Below are 22131 nucleotides of genomic sequence, written 5' to 3'. Positions count from 1 at the left end.
GTAGTGGGCCTTGATGATGTGCAGAGTCCCTTCTAATTCTAAATATATAATCCTATGAAATCTTTCTTGTCTAGTTTTTATGTTCTTTAAAAAAAAAGCGATGGAAATGAAATCTTGTGTAATTCTCCTTAATAGACTACATGAAAATCTTCAGAGTTCTTTGCATTTGGCCAGTGGTTTCTTTGCTGTCATCTACTGTTTCATGTTTCAGAGCAGCATCTAGGGCAGGGTAATGGGGACTTTGTACCCATAGCACCAGGATGTAAGAGGCGTCAAGGTTTACTACATGCATTCCTTCAGTAGCCGTGTGATACTGGACTTAAAGTCAGGAAAACTTAGATTTCATTCCTGCTTTAGATACTTACCACCATGGACAAAAGACTTAAAGTTTCTGTTTCATTTTCCTCATTTCCAGCTTGAAGTCTATGATTCTATGTTTTTACGTTCCCAGGGACTTGTCTCAGTGGCCTAATGATCTGTGAGTCAAAGCAGAGCTGGGATGTTGTGGAGCAGTTACCTAGATGCTTAAAACCTTTTTTACCTGAATGATGCGAATGAATTTAACCAAGATTTCTGAACTTCTCAGATAACTGAGCAATCCTCCACTTCACTCTTGTGTAGATATAACCATTGTTGCTTATTCCCTACTCAAATGTCTGCATTTATACTCCACTGGTTTTTGGACCTGGATGGGAAGGAGGAAGTTTACTTTGGACACACAAAGATTGTTTTTCTTGAATTATTGAATTAACAGATCACCTTTGTTCTACAGAGCAAGGCAATAATTACAACATGATTTAAGTCATGTGGAGCCCTGCTGGTATAGAAGTACTCTTCTCTGATGTTGACCAGTAACTCATCTACAACATAATTTTAGCTGCCTGGGGCTGAGAGGTTAAGCAACTTGCTCATGATCACATAGCTAGTATGTATCAGAAACAGTGCTTAAAGTGAGGTTTTCCTGATGATCTTCGTGCCCCCGAATTAGTTTTTTCATATATGGATATTCTATCCTGAATTTCATTCTGACTCACTTGCTTTTCTATATTTTGACCCTAAACACCTAATTTTCAACTTGCAACTTTGCCAGTCATTTTCATCCTTTAAGAGAGAAAAAAAAACCCTGGTCTGTTATATAATTCCCTTCACTCTTTCCCCTGCCCAATCAATCACTTACTACTGCCTTTTTTTTTCTGAGCAGAGTTTTATTTCATTCCTGGTTTGTGTCTGGAAGTATGGGAGTGAAGCCAAATTAGATAGGACTGGAAAGTTTAATCCTTCCAATTCCATAGAGCCCTCTTCATGATGCTTTTTGGTTGGAGTCTAGATAGCTGATTTCCTACTGGGTGGGCAGGCTTTGATGGGACAAATAGGCAGAAGAGCTTCATGCTTCCCATATTGACCACGTTGATCTTTGTCATCTTATCTCAGCTTGACACGAACACTTTCCCCTTTAAGTTTTTTTTTAATGAGAAAGAATTTACACACTCTTGTTTCACCTTTGTTTAAATGAAGATATTCAGTAAGAATGGATATTGGCTCTAATATGTCCTGGTACAAGCCCCAAACCTGGGGAGGTAAGGACACATAATAACTGCATTTCTGTGGTGCTTTAGGGCATACATCACTTTCCTCATAATAGTCTTAAGATTTCATCAATATTGAGAATTCCCAGAGTGCAAACTTTTTCTCCCCATACTGAGCCTAATAATCTTAGAGTTGCCACATGTCCTGAGGTCCTGTAGTGAGTAGGCATCAGACTTAAACTCTAGTCATCTGACCTCAAGGCCAGGCCTCTGTCAACGATGCCAAGCTGCCTCTCAAGGGAAGACATGCAAGTATTATCTTCCCTGTTACGCAGGTGAGGAAACTGAGACTCAGAGATAGAAAGGAACTTCTCCACAGTTCCACAGGTAGTAAATTTCAGTACTGAGACTTGAACCAAGTTTTTTCTTATTCTAAGTATGTTTCTTTCTATTACACTTCCATTATCCCTCCCTCTCGTCTTCTTTATAATTTTCAATTCAGTGTTTATAATGATAACTACTCAAGTTAATTTTAGAACAATTAAAAAGATAATCAGCACTATGTGATATATTTCCTTTCCTGTGATAATCTCATGATTCTTAAAGATATTTCCTACTGTAATTTATTCTTTATCCGTATAATGGTAATTTGATTCATTAGAATGAATACTAGAGAATTGGGTCCTAATTCTAGCTCTGCCAGTAGGTAATTAATTGACTGTGAGCAAGACACCTAACTCCTCTGGGTTTCAGTTTCCTCAGCTGTAAAAGGGGAGAGGAGGTTGGCCTAGATCATCTCTAGCTTATCTATCTCTAAATTATCTCCCAATGAAAAGTTAGTGACTATTTGTTTTGTTTTTGTTCATGTGTGTTATTCAGTAAGCAAGAATTGTTTGATGTTTTGATTATTAATTGTTTTATTTATAGAACTATAGATTTTCCATACATAGGTCATCTACTTTAAGGGCTTATGAACAGTGTTTAAAAATTAATCTGAGGCTGGCTTTTCTTTGTCAGCTAGCATGCTTCTGGTCTTCTTCCTTATACTAAAAGATTTCTCATCTTTAAAATGGGAGTAATAAAACTCACACCACCTACCTCATGGCATTATAGTAATGCTCAAAGGAGATAATGTCTATAAGACCTTATGAAAAATTAAAGCATTACACAAATATCAACTTTTACCAATCTTCAGAATTTTTATTATTGTGTGAGAACATGTTAGTCTTAATAGGGGCCCATGGAGGAAATAATTAAAATGGAAAGTGCTCTAAAACATATATTCCAAAGCCAAACAAGAATGATTTTTGGATCATCTTTATATTTTCTCCTCTTATCTCACAGAGATAATTGATAATTGACTATATTACATTTTTTCTCCCTGAAGGAAGCCTTGGCATTCAGCATAGAAACTCATCTCCATCATTCTTTTCTGTTGTAGCCATCTGCTTTATGCTGTTAATACAGGATATTATGATCACCAGATTTGGAGTAGTAGAATTCCAAGGACTTGAAGAAATATTAAGAAGTCATATAGTTTAAGCTTTTGCTTTGAGCAGAGAAAGTTCTTCCTAGCAGCTAACCCAGATCCCTCACACTGCAGGTTCCCATTCTTTCTTTTGTCCTGTGTTTAAAGCTTCTCTTGAAGTCTCTCTCTCTTCCCCACTCCCCTGCCCCCTTTGGCACGAGAGCTGTCCAGTGTACTAATACTAATACTAATACTAATTATTACCTGGCCATGCTCTGATCCAGCACCACAGTCTGATAGAAAGAAGTTGATCCTTTCTGAGTAATTATTTTGATAATCTCCAGGGCCATTTAAAAAGCTCATGAGCTATAAATGGTAGAAAAAGTTATTTTATTGGTTTAGAAAAAGCACACACTCACCAGAAAATCAACTCTTATTATGGGAAAGTAAGAAAATATCCAGCAAGTAATGATATAAAAAGAGAAAAAAAGATTTAAATTTGAATCAGAAGTTAAAAAAATACAACTCTAAATAAGTAGATTAAATCATCCATAATTTGATTATATCCAGACCTCTTGACTTCTTGTTGAAAAAATTGACTTAAATTTAAATATTTTGTAATTATAGTATTACATATTTGTCACTTTGTTTTCCTCTTCTTTTCCCCCTATAATATTTAATTAATACTTATCTATTTGTGCTTGATCCCATCCTTCTTTTTCCATTCATATCATAATTTGGTTTTCCTTTTTTGGGGAGAATGTCAGGCCTTTTAAAACTCTAGATCTCTAAGTTTCTTGTACTTTCTTTAGAAAAAAATGTCAGCCATGAATTAAGATACTATCTAATTCAAAAATGAATAACCATCATCTTTTGAAGACTTGAAATGCTTCTTAGGGATTTCCTGCTACTCTTTCCCCCAATATTGGTCTTTAGAGAATACATTCTTAGTATGCTCCTCCTCCTCCAGCTGTCATTATCTGTACTGGAGATAATTGATTCAAATGACTTCCTGATTCTTGATAGCTAAAATGTCTTGTGTATTTGTCCTGTCCCCGTGTTTTCCTCTGCAGCAGGAGTAGAAATTTTTTTTGTATAGATTTGTGATTTCTAATCTGAAAGTTGCTCTTTTTTTGTGATGTGAAAATGACATTGACATAAAACCCTCTATGTTTTTCAGACAATGGATGCTGACTAATTAGTATTCCCCAAGGAAAAAAAAATCCTTTAACCTTGAGTACCTTGAGGATAGCTAACTTATCTACAGTAACATTAGTTAGATCAAAGAATGTATTGACTCAAAGTCTTTGCTTGACTCTGTTGGGAAATTTTCCCAATGATATTCCCATTAAAGAGAAGCCTAGTTTTCAAGAAAATCAGAAAGTTCCTTGATTGAGACTGAAAATTTTCATTCCTTTGACTATCCCACAGTCCATGAGAAGAAATGTTATTTATTTCATTGCTCCCTGGGCAAACTCTAGGTAGAGAATGCTGGAGGAAAATAAGGAACTCTAACACTGACCATTTAATTACAAGTATTACTGTTGAATTTGAACAATCAAAAGGCTAGAATTCCATAGAGCCCATTATATGTTACAAGTGGGTCCCATTTTTAGTCTGAAGTGTATTCATAATCATCAGGAAATGAAGGCAAATTTAAGTGTATCCTTGGGGAGGTCCTTTCATAACTCTGGGCCTCAGTTTTATCATTTGCAAAGGAAGGGCTGAAATCATAGGTCAAGGGAGATTAGGGCTGGAGGAAATCTTAAGGGGTCCTCAAGTGCTTTAAAAGTGAAGGGGTTGGGGGCAGAATGAGTAAGAGCGCCGGCCTGGTTCTGGCCTCAGATACTTGGCACCCACACAAAATAACTGGCCATGTAACTGTGAGCAAGTTACTTAACCCCAATTGCTTTAAAAAAAGTGAAGGGGTTGCACTCAAAGCTCCACTCAGCTGTAGTCTTCTAGGTTCTAAATTTATCTAGGGAGAAAGCCTGTGATTTTTTTTATAGGGAACTCCCAGGTGAGGATATTTCCTTTATTGGGGTACATTCCCTGTAACTTAGTTGCCTAGAACACTTAGTAGTTAAGAAACTTGCCCAGGGTCATGCAGAGTCCAAGTGTGAAAGGAGGAACTAAAACCTCAAGTCTTCCTGATTTTAAAGCCAGTCCACTGTTTGTAATTCCATATTGAAAAATGTGGACACCAAAAGCTAGAACCTTAGAATGCCTGGTTTTTACATCAAGGGATCTGAGATTTCATTGGTGTCATCCCTCCCATGCTGAGAACAATCTCTCTGTTCCTTCTTTGAGTTACTGAGGCTGAAAAAAATCATCTTATAACCATCTTGCCAATGAGACCATTCATTTCCCATGTAGTTGGAGTAGTCCTTGGAAAACACTCATTCCTTTGCTGTGGTTGCACACAGACTGTTTCCATGTTGTTATCCATTCAGAGGATAGCCTCTGAGAATCCTGCTTACCTCCATTTCATGCATGATAAAGTGAAGGAAGAGGACTATCTGATATATACAAAAGACACAATCTTGGGAAAACTTTGATTGGCTTCTTGATTCATATATGTATATATATATATAATTTGAATAATTGGTACTGCTGAGAGATAAAATGAGTTCTAAAAATAATGAGTTTTAAACAAATACAAGACATTTGGGACATTGCTCTCTTTTATCATTTGTTAGACAGTTACAAAATAAAATGGTGTAATGTATTTTGTATAGTTGCAATTTTCAGATAATCAATTTTGATTATTTACTTCCTTGGAATTATTTAATAAGCAGAATTAACTTGTCATGCCAAATTGATTATATTTTGAATGAACTAGAGACATCTGTAATAAATTACTTGTGAGAAGGTATATTCATTACAAATGTAATACCTGACTAATATACATGAAAAGGAAGTGAGAGATTATAATTTTATTTACATATCAGTTATTATAGCTAATTGCCTGGTTAATAGATTCTAACTTGAATGAAGCCTATGAATTTTATTAAGAAATAAAAATATGTTTGTATTCCATAAGGATGATTGAATTTGCTCTATTGATTGAAGGGTGGACCAGTAGAACTTAAGCATGATATATGAGATTGAATGCTAGATTTGGAGTCAGAGCATCCTCATTCCAATCATAGTTCTTTCATTTACTCCCTGTGTGATGCTGAATGAGTCAGTTTACTTCTCTGGGCTCCACTTTCCCCAGATCTAAAACAAGGATGTTGGATTACATGTTCTCTAAGTTTCCTTCCAGCTCAGGATTTATGATTCTAGATCCTACCAATCTGAGAAGGCTCTGAGTGTTGGCCAGTGATGCATTATATGTATTATTATTTGAAGACTAGCCAAGCTGAGTTTATAGAGTCTCATCTCTAGACTGACTTCAGGGAGATGAATTTTGTAGCCACAGAAGCACATGAAGATCACGTTTCTTGTTGAATAAGAATTGCAGTCTTTGTCAGTGGTGGAAAGACACAGAGGGAAAAAAAACATAGATCTTTAAAAGTAAAGATATTGGAATTTTAACAAATGTGTTTCAGACAAGGGAATCAATCTCGGCCAACACCTCCTAGGCCATAATCCCCAATCAAGGCCTGGAGCCTCATTTAAACTAAAAAACAGAAAATAGTTTTGAAGTTATGAAGTTATGAAGAGAATGCAGCTTTATGATTTACCTTTTTTCTCCCTTGATTTAAATATTCACATGGGGTAATATTGTGCTACCAGTTGTCAGAAGACCAAGGCAAATTTGCAAAAATATGTATATTTTTTCAATAAGTCTTGCTTATAAATTGGGCACTAGCCAATGCATACCACATGAACTTCTAGAAAATATCAACAAAAACTGAATGAAAGCATAAATGGAGATCCCCGTGGTATAGGGGAATGACTGTAGTACACTTAGTTGTTGCACCCAGTTTGTATCATTAACTAGCTTATGGGACTTTGGTTAAGTTACATAAACTTTCTAGGTCCCAGTTTCTTGATTTATAAAATAAGAGGCTGGATTCCATGACCTCTGAGTTTACTTCCAGGTCTAGAATTCTCTAATTCTATCATGTTCTACTTTTGATTTGGTTTTAAATTTTATTCCTTTTTTTCAACAAACACGAATTTTTATCTTCTTACTCTCCTCATTGGAAAAAAAAGCAAAAACCAAGACAATGCACCTTTGGAACAAATATGTGTAGACAAGCAAGACAAAGTCCCATATTGACATTGTCCAGAAATATGTCTTATTCTATATGTTATGTTTGTCACCTGTTTGTCGGGAAGTAGGTAGCATTCTTTATCATTCTTCCTCTAGAATCATGCTCTTAAGGACTTGAGCAGGAGAAGCAAACGAAGAAGAATGAATATGCCATCTCTCCTTCTTTCTTTCCCAGTCAGAGGGAGCACAGCTCAGTGCATGCCAGTATATTCTTCACCCACTCAAAATAGTAGAAATGAATTACAGTTCTCCAAATAAATGTCCCATGACACGTCAAATTCAGTTGCATGTGGAATTAGGCAAATAACATGCATTATAGTTTTAGCCCTGACTATCCTGCCTTTTTTTGATCCAGCTTTATAACTAAATCTGTTTTTATTAGGGAATATCTTTTCTTATTAAAGTAAAAAAGTATTATATTAACCCTACCCTTTTTTGGAGTGGAGGAAGAGCTTTCACACTTTTGTAGTGATCTCCATGATGGGGAAATGCCTTCCACTGAATATGTTTGCAACATTCTCATAGAAAAAGGGGCACCATGTGGTCAAGTGACTTGCTGCTGGTTCCACAGATAGTATGTGGTAGAGGTGAAAATTGAGCCAACATCAGCCCTCTGTACATTATACCATGATGCCTTTGCAGATAATGGATGAATTTTTCTAATTGAGCTACCTAGAAATGTAATGGATTCTTGCATCTGGCAGTGAGCCATTTTGCAGGGGGATGTATGCAAGTATAAATGAGCTTGAACACCTCTTAGAAAAGCCATGGAAGGGATTCTTACAGTGGATAGGATATAAAGCCATATAATCTCTAAGTTTCTTTTAACTGAAAGATTATTTGAATTTTTGGGAGACATTTGACCCATGTATTTTCTTCTTTGTAAAGTCATGCATCCTTTATTCAAAATGGGTCTATTTCACAGGGGATATTAACATAAAGTCTATTCTGTCACAAAACTACTGGATCAGTGAATCAGAAGGCATTTTAGGGGCGAGATAGTTCTACTCATATGTTGTCAAGAATCCTTTCTAAAATATTTCTGATAAGTGGTTAGTGGCCTTTGCTTGAAGACTTTCAAAGAGAGGAAAGATCTTGCCTCACTAGGATGCCCATTTCAATTCTAGAGATTTCTTATTGGAAAATTTTTCCTTACATAAAGCTTAAATTTTTCTTTTTGAAAATTCCATCTCAACTTCCTTCTCTAACATCTGGTCAGTAGGAAATTTAGGATTCTGGGAGATTTCCTGGATATTGCTACAATGTCTTCCCATGATATTTTTCAAAAATTTAGTGAACTGAATGAATGAAGTATGATATGTGTAAAATTAACAATTAGTCCTGAGTTGCTCCTATAATATTTTTTTATGAGGCACCATTTTTGTAGAGCTGTTATTAATCTTAGTGCAGATTTCAAGCACAAGATGTATGATTTCCATGTGTCAAACTCCATTCATTCCACCAACTGCCAAAGCAGTTGTTATATTCTTTTTCTACATAATGTTAGCTTTAGGGAGAACAGTTTTTCAAACCTAAATGGTGAACCTAAATTTCCTCATGCTATCACCATGTGTCATTATTGGACCATATTTATAGCCAAATTAAAATTGGGAAAATATTATGGTTAACTAATTGGATCAATGTGCTCAGATAAGCTTCAGTACATCTCTCTCCTTTATTCTGAGTTCCACTTAGTGGATCCACTCTGTGGTGAATTGAATTAGCCCTTCAACTAAAACTGAGAGACTAAAAATCATTTGTAGCTCATGGCATGGAAACAAGATCTTAATTAGAAAAACTTAAAAAAAAATTGAAAACAAATTTAAAGCATCCAGAAACTTCCAAGGAGTTTTCCTTAAGTCATTTATTATAGGAAGGGAGAATTTTTATTCACCACTCCTCAACAGGGGAAAGATCATGAGCTCTAGATGTAAAGGACCTAGCTTCAAACTCTGCTTCTGCTCCTCAATACTGGAATGACAAACAAGTGACTTAAATTCTCTATGACTTGGTTTACTCACCTCTAGATGTCCTCTGAGGTCAATTTCCCTTCCAGATCTAAGATCCTATCTGTACAATCTTGGATAAGTCACTTCACCAGCCTGGGCTACACTTTACTCCTCTCTAAAATGATTAGGGTTGAATTATATGGCCTTCAGGGTCTCAAAGCAAACATCTGTAAGAAATCAAAGATGTCCAAGAGATGGTAGCTGCAAGTAGGGAGGCTGTAGGAGAATTTTCTTGCATATCCATGCTTTTAAAACTTTACTTATGATTAGGGAGTAGATGGATAAGGTAAGAGTCATTCTCAGGAAGCTGTGTATTCATGCAGAAATGTCTGGGCGTGAACACATCTTCTAGTCTTAGTTCCTACTAATCAGTTAGTCTTGTCAATGTTATGCCACCTGCTATCCAGCCTCCACCTCCCTCTAGAAGTTATGACTTCTCTCCTTAGTGACCCTGGACTCTGATTGGTCTCAGGTCCACCATGATGTCTCCATGTATATCTCTCCTGCCCTTACAATCCACCCCTCCCCAATATTTCAAAATCTTTCTCTGATTACAGTAAATCAACTCTACTATTCGATAAATCCATGCCAGTCAGTTGCCCTATGATTACAGTTCTATTCACTCTGACTCCTTTGTCTCCCCCCCTCCCCACTGGCTAACACTCCCTTATGGATGTTGTCTCCCTTATTAGAATATAAGCTGCTTTATGGTAGAAGTCATCTTGCTTGCATTTTACATCTCCATCCTTGGCATTGTGCCTGACATATAGTAAGGCCATAATAAGTGCCTTTTCATTTATTCATTCCTATACTGGCACTATCTATCTAGATGACTTTGGGCAAGTCATTTTCCATCTTGGGGCCTCAAGTTCCTCATCCATAAAATAAAGATGCAGTCTAGATTACCTCTTAAGGTCTCTTTCAGCTTTGAACTTCTCTGGTTCTTTTTTGTGAATGGTAGTTGTCTCCTGAGCTTGTCCTCTGTAGCTAATGAAGCTGACTTCCCTTCCTCTTACATTCTCTGTCCCATATCTGCAAGCATCTTCACTCCTTGTTCTGTCCAAGAATGATGTACATGAATGATCCCTAAATGCATCTTAGGAGTATACTTTAAAAATGGGTTTTCCATCTGGCATCTGATCTTGCAACAAATAGTCCTCCAGAGCTCAGTGAGAGGTCAACCAATGGAGAAAAGAAAATTGGCCGGAAAAGGAAACTTGAAAAGGACCAGAGTCATAGTGGCTCATATTCTGAAATTCCTAACTGTGATCTGAGGCAGGGTGAACCTTTCTGATTGAGTCAGTCAAATAAAGGAACCAAATCTCACAAATCAAAGGGATTTCTTCTTTAATTGCACATTGGTAATTTAGCCAAACTCTTGGTTATGTCGAGGTAAGCAAAATTGGCAGAGCTGTTGATGCTTGAACCTGAGTTTCAAATTGTGCAATTTAGAGTTGCTCAGAAGTAACTCATTGGTTTAAGTTGTCATCTCTTTAAAAAAAACCTGCATTTTTTGGATAAGTTTGTTGTCTCTTATTTTTCTTCTGTCCTGTATTCTTTGTCTCTCATCAGGGATATAGTACTCAAGCTGCTTCAGTATGAGGCCTCGACAAATGTAGCTGACAACAAGGGCTATTTTCCTATACACCTTGCTGCATGGAAGGGAGATGTGGAGATTGTTAAGATTCTGATCCACCATGGACCTTCACATTCCAGGGTCAATGAGCAGGTACCCCCTTCTGGTGTTCTGTTTCAAAAGCCTTGGCCAAGGCAGGGCCACAGGGAAGCTTGCTTGTTACCTTGCTAAATTTGAGTATGACAATTGCTTTGCTTTCTTAAAAAAAGTTTTGTCGATAGCTTTTGTTGTTACATTACCTTTTTATTTCTTAACATATTCCCTCCTCAGCACAGAATAGACAGGCATGGAGAATGTTTATCCTTGTAGAGAATGCCTATACTGATGAGAGAACTGATCCAGCAGAGTCTTCAGGTGTGGTCTAACAAGGAAATTTCACATATGGGAATAGTTTTGTTCTCAATTTGTTGAATCATTCTGTTTATAGTCCTAAGTGGAAAGTAATTAATACTTGTAACCAGCATTCAATTAACAAATATATCAGAGGATCATAGATTAAGAGATAGAGGCAACTTTAAGGCTCAGGGAGGTTCAATGACTCATCCATAGTCAAACAGGTAGTAAACTTCAGAGGTAGGATTTCGACCAGTTTTTCTGATTTGAGAGTTGGTACTTACTTATCTAGTATCGGTGTCTCTCTTAAACAAAAACATCTTTTTAATGTTACCATCACAAGATTTCCTTTTTACTACATCTTTAACAGATGTCTTTCTTAAAGTTGTTGAAATTAGTTTTAAGTAACTTGAAAGAAATATTAAATTGCTAAAAAAATGACCTAAATACATTTATTGCTGATATTCCACTCTCTTGGATGACAGATCAATCAGCAAGCATTTATTATGCACCTTTGCCAGGCACATGTTAAGTTCTGAACTAGACTGACTGATTTATTTGACAAATTTTGTTACCTTTCTACTATACTTAATGCAGGCAGCTAAGTGGCCTAGTGAATAGAGCACTGGGCCTGGAGTCAGGAAGAACTGAGTTCAAATATGGCCTCAGATATTTACTAGCTTCATGACCCTGGGCAAGTTACTTAATCCACTGGAGAAGGAAATGGCAAAGCACTCCAGTACCTTTGCTAATAAATACCCATGAACACTATGGTCATGGGGTCACAGAGTCTGATGTGACTGAATGACTAAACAACAGCAACAGCAATGCTTAGTGTGCATCAGAATGAGAAAAGCAATTCAAATGAAAAATGAAAAAGATAAAAGATGCTTAGATCTAATGTGAGCCCTAGGTTTTGGTCACTCCTGGTGAGTTTTCCCTGACCTATTGACTGCTTTTCTTGGTATAATCTTCATATAATCAGTGGCAAAACTCATTCCTTTTGTACTACTTACCTGATCCCAGAATCCCAATTTAAGGCAATGAACCCTGTGAACCCACCTATCTCTGAGCTAGTTTCTCTTTCTTAATGTAATAAAATGGAAGACCCTAGACCAGAGATTATTTCATTATTGTCTTTGCATCCTTCAGCACCTAGGACAATGCCCTGTACAGAGTAATCCACACAGAATTCTTGTTGACTTTGGAGACTGATAGAATCATAGCTGTAGAGCTAAAAAAGACCTCAGAGGTCATCTAGTAAAACCCCTTTTACAGATGAGGAAACTAAAGTGACATGCTCCAATGTGACACATATAGTAAATGATAGAAGGATTTGCACCTAAGGCCTCTGATTCTGAGACCACTGATATTTCTACTGTACTCTGCCATCTTTTAGTAGTGGTGTAGTGGAAGAATGCCGGTCTTGTAGGCTGGATGAGTCAAGTTCAAATCCTGCCTCTTATAAATTATGGCACCATAGGCAAATCACTGGATTTTTCTGAGCCTCATTTTCTTCATTTGTAAAATGGGCAAGTTGAATTAGATGACCCATGAAGTCCTTTCTACTTCTAAATCTGTGATCTTAGTAGCCAGTAGCCCCTACTTCATAGTGTTCTTGAGAGGCTCAAATGAGATTGCAGGATAATAAGACCATAGATATTGAGTTGTAAGGGCTCTTGGGAGATCTCTAGTCCAGTGTAGTTCAGGGGAAATATCACTGACTCTGGAGATAGAGGAGCTAGATTCATATCTTGCTTTTAATGTGTATGTGTGACATTGGGAAACTTACTTTATCTACATTGAATCTCAGTTGCCACATTTCTAAAATAAGAGAAGAGTGACTGACTTGAGATTCCTTCCAATTTCAAATCAATGATCTCCATATTTTATAAATTAAGGAACTGAGTCCCAGAGAGATCACAGGATAAGAGATTTAAGGCTGGAAGGGACCACAACAGAGGCCATCTAGTCCAGTCCCCTTATTTTACAGTTGAAAGTGTGGCATAGGTTAAATGACTTGCCCAAGGGATATTATTATCCCCATTTTATGGATGAGGAGGCTGGGACCTAGAGAGGGAAAATGACTTGCCTGAAGTTGCACAGTTATAATGAGAACAAAGACTCAAACCTAGACCTCAGTCCAGATCTTACATGTACTAAGTGGCAGTCATAAGAATGACCTAAGTGTAAAATGGCTGCAAATGTTCACAAGCTATCTAGGTATCTATCATTATGATGATGTTAAGAGCTTAATCAGGACAGGTGGCATAGTGGATAGAGCCTTGGCCTGAAGTCAGAAGACCTGAGTTCAAACCCAGCCTCAGATACTTACTAGCTGTGTGATCCTGGCAAGTCCCTTAACCCTGTTTGCCTCAGTTTCTTCATATCTAAATTCAACTGGAGAAGGAAATGGCAAACCAATTCTAGCATCTCTGCCAAGAAAACTCCATATAGGATCACGAAGAGTTGGACAGACTGAAACAACTCCACAACATCAACAAGTGTCTGTTATTATCATGGTAAGTGCTTAATCAGCGCCATTTTTGGATTGCATTGAATGCTGTTTGTGCATATATGTAGGTATGCACACATATATATGCAGAAATCTATAAATGCAGAGACACAGTATGATCTTAAAGCATCTGGCTCATATCTAAGCAAGCCTGAGTTGAAGGTGACACATAGGCTCAGTTTTCTTCACAAAGGAAGCATCAATGAACTAATTCTACATTTAGGATTCTAAATGAGCAAGACCGCAGGCCCCCCAATGTAAACTCCAGTCCACTAATACAGAACGAAGATAAGCATCTTGAGCTCGGCATGCCCCCTACTGTTCCCATTCTATAAAGCTGCATCTGAAAGCCAGCAGGAAGCCCAACAATTGAATTACATCCGTGGCACAAAGCTGTAGGCTGGCAGCTGTCCAAGATGAGTGTAAGTGGGTTGCTATAGGGCAAGCTGGCATAATCGAGCATCGCTGACATGTTGTCCCCCTGGATTGGGGGTTTGCGGGACATTTGAAGGGCATCTGACCTAATGCCAAAAAGCAAAAGGAGGCATGAAAAATGAAGTGGAGAAAAGCATCCCTGACAATGAGAAGAATTGGGGAAGAAGGTTTGATGGATGGGTTTGGCACAAAAAAATGTCCCCTTATTTTGGATGTGAAAAAAATGAAAGGCTCAAATATTTTTATGCTAATAAACTCAGGACTTGAAACTTTTGAAAATGACACATAGTATAATCTTTTACCACCATTAAAAATGTTGAACTGGAAGTGTGATTTAATTGTTATAGGGAATGTCCCATGAGGAATTTCTTTCAATAAAAAACTAGCTTCTATTTTACAGATAGTTGCTAAAGGGTAACAGAGAGATTTTTAGCCACATTCATTTTGTGTTAGAGATAGGACACAGGTCTTTCTGACTTGGAATTCAGGTCTCTATTCACCATGGCCCATTAGCTTTCTCTATAAGCATAATATATGAACAAAGTAATTCAACAGAATATGAAACCATACACCAGAAACCTCAAAGTTAAAAGTTTATTATGAGATATGCCATCTGGTGGTTGGCCTTAAAAGTGTGGTTAATATAGGGCAGGGAAACCAGACACAAATGAAAAAGATTCTCTTGGAGTGGTAGGGAATGTGTTGAAATGAAACAAGATATTCTTATAGCTTTTATGGGTAAAATTCAATTCAGTGTCATTCAACAAGTGTTAATAAAAAACCCATTATGTGCCAGACACTATTCAGTGAGCTGGGAATCCAAAGGAAAAAGGGAGACAGTCTCTCTACTCGGGAATCTTAGATTATATTTTATTTTGGCCAGTAGTATAATCTGTATGCAGATAAGTGGATATACAATAATTTTTTAATAAAAATTTTTATTGATGTTTTTTGATTTTATACCACCTTCCTTTCATGAAACTGAGCCTCTTTTTTTTGAGGGGGCAAGGCAAGGCAAGGCAATTGGGGTTAAGTGATTTGCCCAAGTCACACAGCTAGTAAGTGTATCAAGTGTCTGAGGTCCGATTTGAACTCAGGACCTCCTGACTCCAGGGCTGGTGCTCTATTCACTGCACCACCTAGCTGCCCCTGGTATACAATAATTTTTAGATGACAAAAGAAAGTGGCTTAGATTTAGAATGTTATTCCTAATATCCTTGCACAGTTCTAAATGAGAAAGGGGATTTTCAGGTTTGTTTAAGGATGAAAGAGGTGTATAGCATTGGGTCTTAGGCTACCCCATTCTCTGCCTCAGCACCCACTCAGCTTTTCTCAGTACCATGTCTTACTCAGAGCTGATTTAGTAGCCCTTGCCTTCTGTGAGAGCTGTAAATAAGATAGGATGCTGGGACAGTGAAATTTAGAGGGTGTTGACAGCACTTCACCTCCTTCAGCAGCTAGATATAATAATTAGATTTATGTAGGATTTAAAGTTTGAAAAACATTTTTGCCTATGTTAACTTATTTGATATGTTAACAATTCTGTCCCCATTATATAGATGAGAACACCGAGGCTCCTAGAGATTAGGTGACTTGCTCTGAGTCACCTACCTAGTATATATCTGAGGCAGAATTTTAACTTGTGTTTTAGTTACTCCAAGTCCTGTGTTCTATTCACAGAATCATCTAGCTGCCCAACTGATTTTAGCACCTGATTAGGAGGAATAAACTGTTAAAACCCGAAGATGACTTCCTGTCTGTGGCTGTACCCCAAGCAGGCCCTTCTTCACCTCCCCCTCTCATTCCAGCAGCCTTTCACAAAGATGCCTCAGGGCTTTTCTTGACTCTCCACTAGTGGGAGCCACTGCCATTGTCTCTCTCTTCCCGGAATCCTGTGCCCTGTTATGTTTCTCTTCCATTCTAATCTCCCCTCTGAACCCCAGTAGAAAGGCACCTTGGTCTGGTAGAGTGCTGAATATGGAGGTGGGGGATGGGGATTCAAACCCTGGCCCCACCACTTATTTCCTAGGAGACTTTGGGCAAGTCCCTTAATCTTCCTGGACCTCAGCTTCCTTTTCTGTGAAATTATGCTTTTTGGCCTGAATGTCCCCTCAGGTCTCTTTTAATGTTAATCTATTATCTTATGGTCCCATGAGCTTGTCTTAAAACATTTATTTGGGGACATATTTTATGTGCTGCTTGCCTTGGGCGTATTTCATGTCTCTTAGCCCCAGTGCCCATTAAGCCTCTGCCTTCTGCCCCAGCAGGCCTTTTGTCTTTTATTCCTTTCTAAATTTCCTTTATCACTAAACTCTCATTTGGATTCTTAGAGCAGACTAATGGAGGCCTTTACACATATAGAAATAAAAATCTCACTCAGGAAATACTCATATTTTTCTCCTATCACCAGCAGCAGATATCTTCACTTGGGGCACTCACAATACCCTTTTGGAATCAAGACTAGGCTCTCACTGTCATTTGCAGTGTAACTCACTGTCATGGCAAGTTTGAAAGTGAAAAGCTTATTCGTGTGTGTGTGTGTGTGTGTGTGTGTGTGTGAGAGAGAGAGAGAGACAGAGAGAGAGAGAGAGAGAGAGAGAGAGAGAGAGAGAGAGAGAGAGAACTGAATCTTAAAAATCACGATGGATGTCAGCAGGAAGTTTTGATAGATGTTTGGAGACCCTGAGTCTTTAAATTATAATAAGTTTCTCCTGCCAGTTTCTTGTCAAGTCCCTTGCAACCTCCAATGGCTGGGAGATTGACTAGTTTGGGGAGTGGCATTGTCAGGAGGAGGTTCTCTCTTACAGAATTGTTTCAGTGTCTCTATGTCTTTAAGTGTTTTGTATGTTTGTGTGTGTTTTCCTCTTTACAATTAAACCCTTAGATTCACTTTCTTGTTTCTGAGCTCCATAGAATTCCTGCTGGTTCTTAACTGGGAGAAATTTACAAATTCTAAGTAACTGACAAACCAGCAGGAAATGGGATGATGTCATTTGCTCACCATCTGGATTGCATTCATGATTTCCCAACCTCATCTGGGGATCCAAAAGGCCACACAAATGCTTCATTGTGGATTGGAGGTGACCCTGTCTTCTCAAAGGCTAAGCAAGGAGAGGGCAAGCTATGGGAGGTTTTCCCCTACTAGAAGATTTTTGAGTACGATCCCAGCAAAAGACATATATGTTGTTTGAGGACCAGTCTAACGAAGCACAGAAAGGCTTGTTCCTGGTAGGCTGGTGACTTGGGGTTAAATTCATAGGTTCTGGCAACCCAGGAAACACATGAAGAGTCCTTCAAAAATGATGTTGGGGTGGGAAATGCAGATAAATGGCAAAGGATAATGAAATGCCTTGGGCACATTTAGCCCGGGGAAGAGAAGACTGAGGGAAATACGATAACTTTCACCAAGTATTTTAAAAGTTGTCATGAGAATGAGAGCTTAGCCCTGTTTTTGTTTGGCCCCAGAAGGCAGGAGCAGGAGTGATGGGTAGATGCCAATTTAGATTGGTATCCTGAAAAAAACTTCTTAAGCATCATAGAAATAGCATGCTAGATTGAGAGCTGGAAGGTCCATACAGTGTGACCTCCTCATTTTATAGGTGGAGAAATACAGACCCAGAGAGACCCAGAACTTGCCCAGGGTAACATTGGTGCTAAGTAGAAGACCCTGGATTTGAAGTCAAGTCTTTTGACACCAAGTCAGACATGGTTTCCTCAGCCCCAGTTTCTGCCTTGAGAGGGAATGATTTTCCCTTCATTGGAAGTTTTTAGGCAAACACTGTATGATTATTTGTGGAAGAAGAATTCTTTTTTTAGATATGGGGTGTACCAGATAGCCATCAAGGTCAGTTCTGTAATTCTACCACAGGTGGTTACGTCTGTGATTGCAGCAGTGAGGATACTTTCTCCACTGATGCAAGACAAAGTCACTTTGTATTTTCTCATCTTGTACAGATTTTGCCGCTATTTTCCCATAACTCCTCTATGGAGGATCTACTTAAAGTAACAGATGCTTTTCTCTGCTTCTTTTTTTTTTTTTTTGGAGAGGGGAAGGTAGGGCAATTGGGGTTAAGTGACTTGCCCAAGGTCATATGCCTAGTTTTGTGTTAAGTGTCTAAGGCCGGATTTGAACTCAGGTCCTCCTGACTCCAGGGCCGGTGCTCTAGCCACCTCCTTTCTGATTGTTTTAATATTTGGGGGCATAACTGTATGATTATAATAGCCGATCTGAATCTAAACTCAGTGCACATTGAGAGAAGACCAATACACCACGGGCTACTGAAGTGATAAGTAGTCTGGTGACATAGAAAGTGTTGGGTGGTTTCCCAAAATGGAATCCAGACCATTCTCTCAGATACACCTTTGGAAGGATAAAGTCACCAGGCTGCCCATCCAGGTTCAGGTCATCTTTTGGACAATATGTGTTGACCTTAAAGTGTCATTTGGAAAGTTGAAGTCAAGTCAGGAAGCATTTAATGAACATCTACCATATGCTAGTCAAAAAATAGTCCTTCCTGTCAAGGAGGTTATAGTTTAAATGGAGAGACATTAAACAACTATGCACAAACAAAATATATAGAGATAAATGAGTAGTCTCAGATGGAATGCTTTAGCATAAGGAGAATCAGGAAAGACTTCTTGTAAAAGGTGGGATTTTAGCTGGAACTTGAAAGAATCCTGGGAGTCAGGAGTCAGAGATGAGTAAAGAAAGGATCAAAAACATGTGGAGTTGAGAGATGGAATGTTTTGGATGAAGAACAGCAATGAGACCAGTGTTACTGGATCATAGAGTGAGGTATAAGAAGACAGGAAAGGAAGAAGGGGTCCAGTTAGAGAGGGCTTTAAAATGCTAGCAAAGGAATTTACATAATAAAGAGCCATTGGAGTTTATTGACTGGGGAATAGCTTAACATGGCAGATCTGTGCTTTAAAAAGATCCCTTTGACAGTTGAATAGAGGAGGAATTGGAGTGGGGAGAGACTTGAAGTAAAGAGACCAACCTTGGTTATTGCAGGCATGAGGTGATGAGGCTCTGAATTAGCTTGCTGGAAGTTTCAGAGGAAAGAAGGGAGTCTGTAAAAAAGATGTCGTGAAGTAGTGTGCCTACACCTGAGGTCAATGACAAACAAGAAAAAGTGAAACTTAAGTGACAATAATGATATAATTGGAGAACAGTGTAGAAATCTTTGTGTGGAACTCAAGTGAGTTCTACCACTCTTGTTGAAATTGGAATGGACGATGGAAAGTAGTATGGTAGAAATACTCTTAGGGGGCGGCTAGGTGGTGCAGTGAATAGAGCACTGGCCCTGGAGTCAGGAGGACCTGAGTTCAAATCTGGCCTCAGACACTTAACACAAAAACTAGCCATGTGACCTTGGGCAAGTCACTTAACCCCAACTGCTCTCCAAAAAGCAAAAAAACAAAAAAAGAAAAAGAAAAAAAAGGAAAAAAGAAATACTCTTAGGTACTTTTGAGTATCCACAAAAGCAAATTCAGGATTCAGCAATGATGGGGTGAGGTGTAAGGAGGGGACCTTCCTAAATTTTGGATCTGTCAAAGTGTTATAGAATCATGAAATTTGAGGAAGAAGAGACCATCTGACTCAACTCATAGCTCAACAACCTATTCCCCAAGAGGCCATCTAGTCATTTCTTGAAGACCTCTATTGGATGATGAAACCTCTATCACCCCAGGAAGCTCATTCTAGTTTTAGAAATCTGTGACTATTAGGTTCACTGACACTAAACCCCAAATTGCTTCTCCCTGCAATTTCCACACAAAGCTTCAGTGATTCTCCATCGAACTCTGATTATCCTTTCACCCTTCTCCATTCCTTCTTCTCACAAGGGGCTTGGATATTTAGATATTCAAATGTCCATAAAGGGGGAATTTTAAGTAGTTTGAATTTTTTTTTAAGCAATTGGGGTTAAGTAACTTGCTCAAGGTTACACGGCCAGTTATTTCTGGGTGTGGTGCTAAGTATCTGAGCCCAGATTCAATCCCAAGTTTGAATGCTTTAATGAAAGATTTGGAATCAGAAATTTAGAATGGGAAGGGGTTAAGAGATCACATGGCCAATAGCAACATAATCTAGAACAATGATTTTGAAAGACCTTAGGACTCTGATCAGTTTAATGACAAGTCACAAGTTTGGAAGACTGAAGATGAAATATGACATTCCCTTTCTCTAGAAAGGCAGTGGACTTATAGTGCAGAAAGATAAATGTATTTTTGGCTGTAGATAGCATAGGAATGTATATTTTTGGACTGTGTATCTTTATGATGAAGGCTTTTTTTCTTTTGTTCAATGAGAAAGGGCAATGGAAGGGACAGATTATAAATGCATATAAAGTAAAAAAAATAATCTTAAAAGAAAAAAATTTAAAAAGAGATCATATAGACAAATCATTTCATTTTATAGATGAAGAATATGAGGCCCAAAGAGGGAAAGTGAGTTTCCAAGGGTTACACAGCTAGTAAGAAAATGAGGCAGAATTTGAATCCCAGTCAAGTCTTAACTTTAGGTCTAATACCCAGTTCACTATGCTATGCTTCCCAATGGCTGTTAGTATAAGCCATAGGTTATAATATACCAAGTGGGCTCATCTATCTAGAGCTGAAAGGGGTCTCAGAGGTTACCTTAACCAAACTCTCTCATTTTATAGATGTGGAAATTGAGGCCCAGAAAAGTTAAATGACTGACCTGAGGTCACACAAATAATAACCATCAGAGGCAGAATTTGAAACTTGGTTTCCTGATTTCTGATGAATGATATACTCATAGCCAATAACTGTTCTTACTTATAGGGTCATGGGACTTGAAGAACGAAGGGGTGTTAGTGGGGATCTAGTTGCTAAGGGTAGACAGAGTAGATAGGCAAACATCTTTGTCCCAGTTGGGTGATATGGAAACATGCCATTCTTTTTTTTTTTAGAGCAATCAGGCTTAACTAACTTGCTCAAGGTTACATGGCCAGTTATTTCTGGGTGTGGTGCTAAGTATCTGAGCCCGGATTTGATCCCCAGGTCATCCCGACACTGGAGCTGGTGCTCTTACTCGCTGTGCTACCTGGCCGCCCCAGAAACATGCCATTCTTGGTTGTTCAGTCTAGCTGGTTCTTCATAGGATTATAGAGTTTGATTTGGAAAGATTTCACAGTTGGAAAGACCCTCTAGCCCACACTCCTTATATATGAGAAAACTGAGGCCCAGGAAGATGGAGGTCACTTGCCTATTGTTGGGAAGGTAAGTCAAAGAGGCAGAGCTGAGAAGGTCCCACCCCCTTATTTTACAAATGAGGAAATGGCATTCCAGACATTTGAAATGATTTCATGAAGTAACATTATACAAGTAGAAGGTTAGTCTGTTTTGCCTTGTACCAAGAATCTAATTCCCTTTACCTTATTTTTATTTTTCAGGGGTACTCTTACATATTAGCATATAAAAGACAATCACCACTGGAACCTAGAAAGGAAGGCCCAGGGGAAAGGGTAGTGTAGTATATGGAGTAAATTGATATGGTTCAACTCCTGGTTCCCCTATGAGAATGATCTTAGACAAGTTCTCTGTAGCCTCAATTTCTTCATGTGGAAAATGGATAGATGATATCTAAGGGCTCTTCCAGTGCCAAATCTATGATCTTAAGTCTTCCCCTAAAATAAAAAAAATTAAGATCTCTTCCTCTTTTTCACACTTATGTTATATATAAGCTCCTTGAAAGCAGGAGCTTTTTTGTTTTTGTTTTTTTCTTCTCAACACTTAACACAATGTCTGGCATATAGTAGGTGATTAATAAATGTTAGTTGGATTGAATAAAGGCAGAGACCTCTTGTTGTAAGGAGGAAGAAGGGCATAGTGAGATGGAGACAATGAAGACCACCTCCCTCTAGAATCTTGATTTAGAGAATTTCTCTGTGGTAAGGGAAAATACACACATGTACATGCACACACATATGCATGCATACATGCACACACATATGCATGC

At 38.2% G+C, this 22131-nt stretch overlaps 1 protein-coding gene across 1 annotated transcript in view; it reads left to right on the top strand.

Moving 5' to 3' along the window:
* ANKS1B (ankyrin repeat and sterile alpha motif domain containing 1B) overlaps positions 1 to 22131 on the top strand; it is a 1399804-nt gene that overhangs the window by 140553 nt on the left and 1237120 nt on the right. The window contains exon 3 of the mRNA XM_069095213.1: positions 10801 to 10957. Coding sequence (XP_068951314.1) covers positions 10801 to 10957 — 157 coding nt within the window. The remainder of the gene's footprint in view (positions 1 to 10800; positions 10958 to 22131) is intronic.

This window comes from Petaurus breviceps, unplaced genomic scaffold (assembly GCF_028583685.1).
Source record: "Petaurus breviceps papuanus isolate PSGF00001 unplaced genomic scaffold, PetGlider_PUasm1.0 225, whole genome shotgun sequence".
Classification (NCBI taxonomy): domain Eukaryota; kingdom Metazoa; phylum Chordata; class Mammalia; order Diprotodontia; family Petauridae; genus Petaurus; species Petaurus breviceps.
This window is presented reverse-complemented; position numbering and strand designations above follow the sequence as displayed.